The sequence below is a fragment of the Urocitellus parryii genome, chromosome 16, assembly GCF_045843805.1.
Source record: "Urocitellus parryii isolate mUroPar1 chromosome 16, mUroPar1.hap1, whole genome shotgun sequence".
Classification (NCBI taxonomy): domain Eukaryota; kingdom Metazoa; phylum Chordata; class Mammalia; order Rodentia; family Sciuridae; genus Urocitellus; species Urocitellus parryii.
The window spans coordinates 18,558,230-18,568,213 of NC_135546.1; the positions used below are offsets into that span (position 1 = coordinate 18,558,230).

General features: G+C 37.4%; 1 protein-coding gene across 1 annotated transcript; it reads right to left on the minus strand.

The window, feature by feature from the left end:
* Positions 1–326: 326 nt before the first annotated feature.
* LOC144250563 (S-phase kinase-associated protein 1) lies at positions 327–1,647 on the minus strand. Its single transcript, XM_077793435.1, has 2 exons — positions 1,536–1,647; positions 327–1,416 (listed from the first exon to the last, which is right to left on the minus strand). Exons 1-2 carry the CDS (start codon positions 1,630–1,632, stop codon positions 1,022–1,024), a joined length of 492 nt encoding a protein of 163 aa, XP_077649561.1. The 5' UTR covers positions 1,633–1,647; the 3' UTR covers positions 327–1,021.
* Positions 1,648–9,984: the final 8,337 nt, after the last annotated feature.

Below are 9,984 nucleotides of genomic sequence, written 5' to 3' on the forward strand. Positions count from 1 at the left end.
ACAATTAGAAGAGACAGAAGTCATTAGTATTGTCTGGTTATGTCAGTAGCCTTCAGTGAGCTAGAACATGAACTGCCTAAAAAAATTTTTCAAGCTAAACCAAATTTAACCCACTTAAAGTAAGTGAAAAGACACATATAAGTCCACAAAAGCAAACTATTTACTACCTACTACATAACTTACTTTTTATTGAAAGTATCTTGCACTTATGATGTTTTCTGGATTTTGCCACATATTTCAATGTTAAAAGTTACTTTTTACATGCAAGTAGTATGAATAGTTTTCCCCACATGGGAATACTGATTTATAAAAGATGACATACCACATGAATGAAGTGTCTTTTTTAATTGAAAAGCTATCAAACTGTCTAGTTACATTTCTCCCCTCCAAATCTACAAACTGGGTAATAACTGAGTCTCTAGGCAACATATTCAAAACTGATTAAAAAAAAAAAAAAAACCCGAGTCCTTCCGTCCAATTAAGGGAACCCTGCTACATACAGGCAAATCAATCCCAGTGGTACTGCTCGACTCCAGGAGGCTGGAAGAAATCCTAACAACCCCAACTCAGGACATTTACTTCAAGTAGCCTTTTTCCAGTTTCCAACTCATGAATAAAGATAATATTTTGTTAATTCTATTTCAGAATACTTTTTGCAAGTTGTTTTATTTACAACGCCAACTTTTAAAAGCTCACTAAAGTTAACTGGACAATAAACTAGGCAGAAATCGCTTTACAAAAGGAGGGAAAGCCCAAAATGCCACTTTCTACAGAGAACCCACAGTTCAGTTTTATTCAGAGTAAAGAAAAAAAGAAACTTTCTCTCACACTAAAAGAAATTCAGCCATAGGTTTGGAGTCTGTACTCAAACTACACATGCAATAAGGACAATATTATGCTAATACAATTGATTTGCTGCTGCATTTGTCTACTGTTTGTCTAATATTAACAATTATAAACAGAGCAGTGCAACTAGTATTTGGAACAATCCTTATAGTGTTACAGTGTCAGGTACAACATTTCACTTCTCTTCACACCACTGGTTCTCTTTGCGTACCTGGGCTTCCTCCTCTTCAGTAAAGTCATTTTTGATATTGAAGGTTTTGCGAATCTCCTCAGGAGTTTTCCCCTTGATCATATTGGCAACAGTCTTGCACGTAACATCAAGCAAACCTTTGATGTCTAAGTAGTTTGCAGCCAGAATAAGTTCAAAAAGTGTTCCTTGGTCAACTTTCAGGAATTCTTGGTCCCAAACAGGGATATCATCTGTTCGCTTTTCTTTGTTCTCATCATCCTCAGGAGGAGGGGGGTCATCCTTGTGGTGTGTGCACCACTGAATGACCTTTTTTAATATTGCTGCATTCACATTTGGTAGAGGAACTGGGTCATCATCTCCTTCATCATCCATTCCCAAATCTGCCTTTAGAGATACCTGGATTGCTTTCATATTCTTTATTAGTGACCATACCATAATTCTTCATTTAACAGGTACTTGATGAACAGTGACTGTGGGATGTACCAAGGGGTTTATAAACCTTCCAACATGGTCTTGATTGTCACAGATTGTTTGGCAATTTCTACGTCAACTTCAAATATCTCCCCATCAGAACTCTGCAACTTAATTGAAGGCATATAAAATTAAGCAACTGTCTTCAAAGAACTTGAGTTCTGGCAAAAAACCAAAAAAATCCACTGAAACTAAAGGTTCTAAGACAGCAAATTATTGCCATCTTAAAAAAAATAGCAGCAATATCCTACTGTTAAGATTAATTCAAAATCTCTAAAATTCACATAGTCCAGGCTTTCAGGTGTTCATAATCCTACCATGTCCCTATTTAGTAACTTAGTTTTGAAGCTTTCTAGGTGGGCTAAAAGAAATAGTGTCAATTTTAACCAAAATGTAGAGTTTGGCATTCAGAACTGTTATTTGCACCTATTTTAGGTTCAAAGAGTTAACACATACTACATCACTTAAAATATTCATTCAGCTTTTCTGAGACAACTTGGGTGTTGCCATCACCCAAGCAAACAAGTTGTTAGAAGGAAGCAAAAAGGTAAAGCATGTTTTACAATCGCCAATGAAATATTCAGCTCTCTCCTCCAAGGCTAGAAAGAATCAGATTTCACTTTTCAGCTGACAAACATGTCTGCTTCTCCATGTTACTTAGTGCTTGCCAATAATGCAGTTGTCCTGCTCAATGGAAAAAGGCCCAGGGTGGCGGACCCTCCCTGTGACAAGGCAACAACAAAAGGTATGGTGTTTGGTCTCAAGAAAAACGGCGGTCCGGAGGCTGAAGGGAGCGGGACGGCGACCACACGAGGAAATAAAAAGGTGCTGGACACGGCCACTCGCAAATTATATGATTTAAACTTTAGAAAATTGTACAGTTCTCACCACAAGAATTTTAGAGCTGATGGACAAGTTCAGAAAAGTTGCAGAATAAATAATCAAAACCTTTGGCCAAAATAATAAATCTATTGAGAAATACATCAGAAAATTCATTCTATTTCAAATAACTTAAAATGATTCATTACAAGTCTTAGCAAAGATAAGAAATAGCACTACAAGCAAATTTACAAAAAAAAAAAAAAAACCCCAGAAAAAGAAGCAGTTCTGGAACCCTGTAAATTCTGTAGACCATCAACCCAGAGATCTCACTATTCCTGACTTCAAATTCTATGACCGCACCATAGGGAGAGAAACGGAGTCCTTCTGGGAAGAGACACAGAGACCAGGGAGACGATACAAGCTACAGAGACCTACAGAATTTACTTCAGTTGATCATTGACAAAGGTTCCAAAGTATGGAGAGAAGAAATCCTCTATAACAACTTATGCTGGGAAAATGGAATATTCACAGGTCAATGTCAACTGGACTGAAGACCAGAGAATACACCCCAGAACTTTAAAATGGATAAAATAAAACCTAAGGGAAGCACTGGAGTGGGCAGGTGTGGGGAGCCACCCTGAGCTTCTGTAGCCTCTTCACTTGGCCCTGAGCCCAGGGGATTCTGGTTTGGGTTTGCAAGCCATTTGGTGGCTCCTCCCACTTAATGGATTATGCAGAGCAGGGACCTCAGTCTTTGCTGGGCCAGGGAGGCCGCTCTGGTGGCCCTGGAGTTGGGCATCACTCATTGGGCCTGGACAGCCCACCTCCTACCTTAAGTGGCCAAAGAACATTCTATGGCAAAACCTTGCTGTTCCCCCATGTGAATAAACAAACCTGGGCTCTCATGCTCCCCTTCCAGTGTGGAAGCTCGACCTCTAAGAGCCATCCCATCTCCACTTTCTACAGTTACTTCCTGTGTCATGTGGCTTCGATGCCTTCCTTTGCTTAGCTTTATTTTACAGCCACCTCACTCCACGCAGGGGAACCCAGCGGCCATTGCCTGTGTGACTCTAAAAAATACTCAGAGCAAATAATATCAAGGACCAATACTGGTTATGGCTATGCACAGCAAAGGGGAGAATAACAGCATAAAGAGACAACATACTGAAAGAGAAAATTTTGCCATTTACTACTCTAACAAATGATTAATATCTGAAATATATATCTATAAATATATATGAAATATATAGTATATTTCAGAGAGAGATATATAGCTACATTTCAGAGAACGCTCTCTGAAATCTCTCTGAAATCTGTCTCAGAAATATCTGTTTCTGAAATCTCTCTCTCTCAAATCTCTATCTCTCAAATCACTCTGTCTCTGTCTCTCTCTGAAATCTCTTTCTCTGAAATATGTCTGTCTCTGAAATGTCTGTCACTCTGTCTCCCTCTGAAATGTCTCCCTTTGTCTCCATCTGTCTCTCAAATCTCTCTGAAATGTGTCTGTCTCTCTGAAATGTCTGTCACTCTCTGCTCCCTCTGAAATTTCTCCGTCTCCATCTCTCTCTCTGAAATGCATCTGTCTCTGAAATGTCTGTCAGTCTGTCTCTCTGAAATGTCTCCCTCTCTGAAATAGCTCTTGCATGTCTCTCTCTGAAATGTCTGTCTCTATGTCTCTCATCTCTCTCTCTAATCTCTGGCTCTGTCTCATCTCTCTGTCTCTCATCTCAAATCTCTGACTCAAATTTCTCAAATCTCTCTCATCTGTCTCTCTCTCAAATCTCTGTCTCTCTGACACACACTCACACACTCTGAAATGTCTATATATATATTTAAGAAATCAACATGAAAATAAAATACAAATTAACCCATTCAACACTTGGACCAAAAAAAAAAAACCCAAAACAACAACAACAAAAAAAACCCAGAAGCTTCTCAAAGAAGTTAAAATGGCCAACAATTTTGTGAATTCAACATCTTTAGGCATCTCAGAAATGCAAATCAACTGTCTCCTGAGATTTTTGCCTTACTGTAGTCAGAAGAGCCATCATCTAGAGTAAAAACCACCACCAGTGCTGGCAAGAATGTAGGGAAAAGGAAACCCTTATATAATGTGGATGGGAGTGAACTGGTACAGCCAGAATGGAAATCAATATCTGATTTCCTTAGAAAACTAGAAACTGGAATTATATGATACAGCTAATCTATGAGATCACTCCTCAGTATATATTTCAAAGAATTAAAGACACCACACATTAACCATTTCCATGTTTACCCCCACACGATTTACAATGAGATCTAGCCAGGTGTGCATTAACTGATGAAGGGATAAAGAGAATGTGGTGTCCATACACAATGGGGATTTATTCAACCACAAAGAGCAAAGTCAACTGTTGGCAAGAAAATGGATGCAATTTTGGGAGCAGTATGTTAACTCCAATAAGCCAGACCTACAACAATTAGTGTTGTATGTTTAATCTCATAGGTGGAATGAATGGAAAAGAAAAAAGGCATCTTTTGAAAATAGAAGATAAAACATTAAGATAAAGGAAGGGAATTAGGGCCAGGAGATACTGAAGAGTGAAATTGATCTCAATGTAATGTGCTTCTAAGAACATGCTGCAATGGAAAGAACCACATTGTATAATTAATAGGAAATGGAACAATGTTTATGCATTCCACTGACTACTGTTGCTTTTGCCTCATTTGTGATTTCTACTTCCAGGTGGTAATGCAAAATTGAAAGGCACAAAAACTTGACAGATGGACTAAAGAAGCAAGGTACTGGACTTTCCTGATGCTAGAAAATATCAATTTTATTTATTTTTCCTGTCTAGTTCCATAAAGTGCAATTAAACGAGATGGTATTATGGGTAAGATATGAGGTTTCCCCCAAAGGTTCATGTATGAAACTGCAAGACTACTCAGAGGTGAAATGGTTAGATTATGAGCACAACAAACAAATCCACTGATACGTATCAACTGGGAGTTATAATTAGGAAGATGGGTTGTGTCTGGAGGAAGTAGTTTCCTGGGGTCTGCCTTTGGAGTTTATGTAACGTCCCTGTTTAATGGCATCCTCTCTTGGCTCTGTGGCAATCATGTTCTGAGCTGATTTCCTTTGTCACACCCTTCCATCCTGATGCTCTGCCTCAGCTATGACCCAAAGCTATGGTGTTAGTGACTGGAATGAACCTCTAAATCCATGATGAGCCAAAACTTCCAATTCCCACCAAAAAACCTAAAACTTTAATGTACAAAACACTGTTTAAAATACACTTCCGCTCGTGGGTCTGGGATGTTGTTACTCTATAGGTTTGTAGTGCTCTTGTAGGGTTCCAAGATCCCTCCTTGGTGGGGAAGGACAATATTAACTGATCCCAATATCAACAATATAATGCCTATGAAAAATTGTTGCTATTAAGACATTTACAGTTTAGTCTCAATGTACAAAAATGTTGGATTCAATTATTATCTAAATATAATAGTAGTTAAAATACAGGATGTTAAATAGTCAAATTTGGGGGGGGGAAGAAAAATGAAGAAAAAACCAAAAGGGCTATACAATACCTCTATATTATATTATACAGATGACTCAGTCCTCCTATTTCATGCAAAGTTCCTGGTTTCACATATGTTGGGGATGTGAGGTGAGAGAATAGAGGGGCAGAACAGAAAACAAAAAGAAGAAACCAGGGTTGTTGCTAGCTTTAGAGATCCATTTCTTTTCTGTCTTCTCATCCAATAGATGAGGTCGTCTGTTTGAAGCTGGTGTCTCTGGATTGTGTACATAATCAGGGTGAGAAATCTGTTCCTGGTGCAGGGTGTCTGGAAGCGAGTAGTGCTACCCGCCAGTCCCTGCAGGAGATTGCACCTCACGGGTCTTTTTTTGGGACCACTCGTCTGAATTGAGCACCCAGTATTGTCTCCCTCTTTTGCTTGGAGAATTCCCAGCTCTTGATCTCTCTGTAGGGCTCCAAACTTTATTCCCATCCCCTCTCACTTAGCAGTTCCCCACTGTAGGACCTCTCACAGCCAGGCTCACACCAGGTGGGTGTGCCCTGGCCACACTGAACAGCTGCCCAACTGGCAGGGAGATAGAGGTTCTAGAATCAAACCAAACAGAGATCCTTGAAATGAAACAAACAATAAAACAAATTAAAAGCTCAAATTAAAGCATTACCAACAGAGCAGACCACTTGGAAGACATAACATCAGACAATGAAGATAAAATAAATAACCTTGAAGAGAACATGGACCACACAGTGATCATGGCAAGAAACCACAAGCAGAACACTCAACAAATATGGGATAGCATAAAAAGAACAAATTTAAGAGTTATCAGGATAGAGGAAGGCATAGAGTCCAAACCAAAGGAATGAAGAATCTATTCAAAGAAAAGATACCAGAAATCTTTCCAAACATGAAGAATTGGAAATCCAAATTCAAGGAGCTTACAGGACACCAAAGGAACAAAATCACAACAGACCCACACCAAGGCACATTAAAATAAAAATGCCCAACATGCAGAATAAGGAGAGAATTTTAAAAGCTCCAAGAGAAAGGAATCATATTACATATAGGGGAAAACCAATTAGGATAACAGATTTTTCAACACAGACCCTGAAAGATAAAAAATCCTGAAACAATGTATATCAAGCTCTGAAAGATAATGGGTGCCAACCAAGACTCTTTTATCCAGCAAAATTAACCTTCAGATTTGAAGATGAAATAAAAACCTTCCACGATAAACAAAAGTTAAAAGAACTTATAGCTAGAAAATTGGCACTAAAAAAACATCCTTCACAAAATATTCCATGAAGAGGAAATGAAAAACAACAATGAAAATCAGCTGAGGGACGTAGTACCCTAAAGGAAAAAACTAATCAAAGAAGAAAAATCAAGTTAAACAAAAATACAGAAATATGTCTGGAAACACAAACCATGTCTCAATAATAACCCTGAATGCTAATGGCTTAAACTCACCAAACAAAAGACATAGGCAAGCAGACTGGATTAAAAAAAAGAGACCCAACAATATGCTGCCTACAGGAGACTCATCTGACAGGAAAAGATATACACTGACTGAAGGTGAAAGGTTGGGAAAAATCATGCCACTCACATGGACTGCGGAAGCAAGCAGGAGTGTCCATACTCAGACTTGAAGCCAAAATTAATCAAAAGGGATAAAGAAGGACACTACATACTGCTCAAGGGAACCATACACCAACAAGACATAACAATCATAAATCTAAGTGCCCCAAATGGTACAGCTATGTTCAAACAAACTCTTCAAGTTCAAGAGTCAAATCGGCCACAACACAATAATCTTGGGTTACTTTAACACACCTCTCTCACCATTGGACAGATATTTCAAACAAAAGTTGAATAAAGAAACTATAGAGCTCAATAACACAATCAATAACTTAGACTTAACTGACATATATAGACTATTTCAACCTGTATCAAGCACATACACATTCTTCTCAGCAGTACATGGATCCTTCTCAAAAATAGACCATACACTATTCCCAAAAAGCTCCACCAGAAAACTTCTAGAACTAATAAATGAATTCAGCAAAGTAGCAGGTTATAAAATCAACACCCATAAATCAAAGTCATTTCTGTATATCAGTGACAAATCCTCTGACAAGGAAGTGAGGAAAACTACCCCATTTACAATAATCTCAAAAAAAATGCCACAGGGCAACTCTTAGCAAATACAAAGAAAGTAGAGATTCTGCCGTGCATTTTATCAGACCATAATGGGATGAAATTGGAAATGGCAAAATTAAAAATAAAAATTTTGCCAACACCTAGAGACTAAAAAAAACCCAATATGCTACTGAATGAACAATGGGTTACAGAAGACACAAGGAGGAGATTACAAAATTCTTAGAGGTAAACAAGAACACGGACACAACATAGCAAAATCTTTCGGACACTATGAAAGCTGTATTAAGAGGAAAATTCATTGCATGGAGTTCATTCCTTAAAAGAAGAAAAAGTCAAATGATCTCACACTTCATCTCAAAGTCCTAGAAAAAGAACAAACAGCAAAAGCAGTAAAAGGCAAGAAATAATTAAAATTAGCACTGAAATCAATGAAATCAAAACAATTGAAAAATTGACCATAATAAGTTGGTTCTTTGAAAAAATATATAAAATTGACAGGCCCTTAGCCTTGCTAATAAGGAGAAGGAGAGAGCGAGCCCAAATTACTAGCATACATGATGAAAAAGGCAATATCACAACAGACACTACAGAAACACAGAGGATAATTACAAATTATTTTGAAAATGTATACCCCAATAAAATATAAGACATTAGAGGCATCGACAAATTTCTTAATTCATACGATTTCCCAGACTGAATCAGGAAGATCTCTACAATTTAAACAGACCAATATCAAATGACGAAACAGAAGAAGCCATCAGAAACTTACCAACCAAGAAAAGCCCAGGGCCAGATGGATACACAGCCGAGTTCTACAAGTTCTTTAAAGAAGAACTAATACCAATACGCTTCAACTTATTTCAGAAAATAGAAAATGAGGGAGTACTTCTAAACTCATTCTATGAATCCAATATCACCCTGATCCCAAAACCAGGCAAGGACACAAAGAAAGAAAACTTTAAACCAATATCTCTAATAAATGTATATGCAAAAATTCAACAAAATTCTGGCAAATAGAATAAAAAAATCTTATCAGAAAGATTGTGCATGATGATCAAGTGGGATTTATCCCAGTGATGCAAGGTTGGCTCAAAATACAGAAATCAATAAATGTAATTCATCACATCAATAGACTTAAAAAAAAATAAGAATCATATGATCATCTCAATAAATGCAGAAAAAGCATTTGACAAAATACAGCACCCTTTTATGTTCAAAACACTAGAAAACCTAGGGATAAGAGGAACCTATCTCAACATCATAAAGGCTATCTATGCTAAGCTCAGCCAACATAATTCTAAATGGAGAAAAAATAAAGGCATTCCCTGTAAAAACTGGAACAAGACAGGGCTGCCCTCTTTCAATAACTATGTTGAAAGAAGTGGTGAAACACTGGACAGAGCAATTAGACAGATGAAAGAAATTAAAGGGATACAATATAGAAAAGAAAAACTTAAACTAGCACTATTTGCCAACCATATGATTCTATACCTAGAAGACCCAGAAAGCTCCACCAGAAAACTTCTAGAACTAATAAATGAATTCAGCAAAGTAGCAGGTTATAAAATCAACACCCATAAATCAAAGTCATTTCTGTATTTCAGTGACAAATCCTCTGACAAGGAAATGAGGAAAACTACCCCATTTAAAATAATCTCAAAAAATACTTGGGAATCCACTTAAGAGGTGAAAGATCTATTCAATAGAAACTACAGAACCTAAAGAGAGAAATCAAAGAAGACTTTAGAAGATGGAAAGATCTACCTTGTTCTTGGATAGGCAGAATTACTATTAGTAACATGACCATACTACCAAAAGCACTATACAGGTTCAATTCAATTCTGATCAAAATACCAATGGCATTCCTCATAGAAATAGAAAAACCAATCATGAAATTCATCCAAAAAAAATAAGAGACCCAGAATAGCTAAAGCAATTCTAAGCAGGAACATCAGTAAACCAGAACTTAAACTATACTA

Bases quoted from the DNA above. Each gene is read 5' to 3' on its own strand.
- LOC144250563 (XM_077793435.1), bottom strand. From the start codon at position 1,632: ATGCCTTCAATTAAGTTGCAGAGTTCTGATGGGGAGATATTTGAAGTT. The intron at 1,417-1,535 runs GTTTATAAACCC...CTCTAAAGGCAG, and splicing joins AATCAAGACCATGTTGGAAG to ATTTGGGAATGGATGATGAA.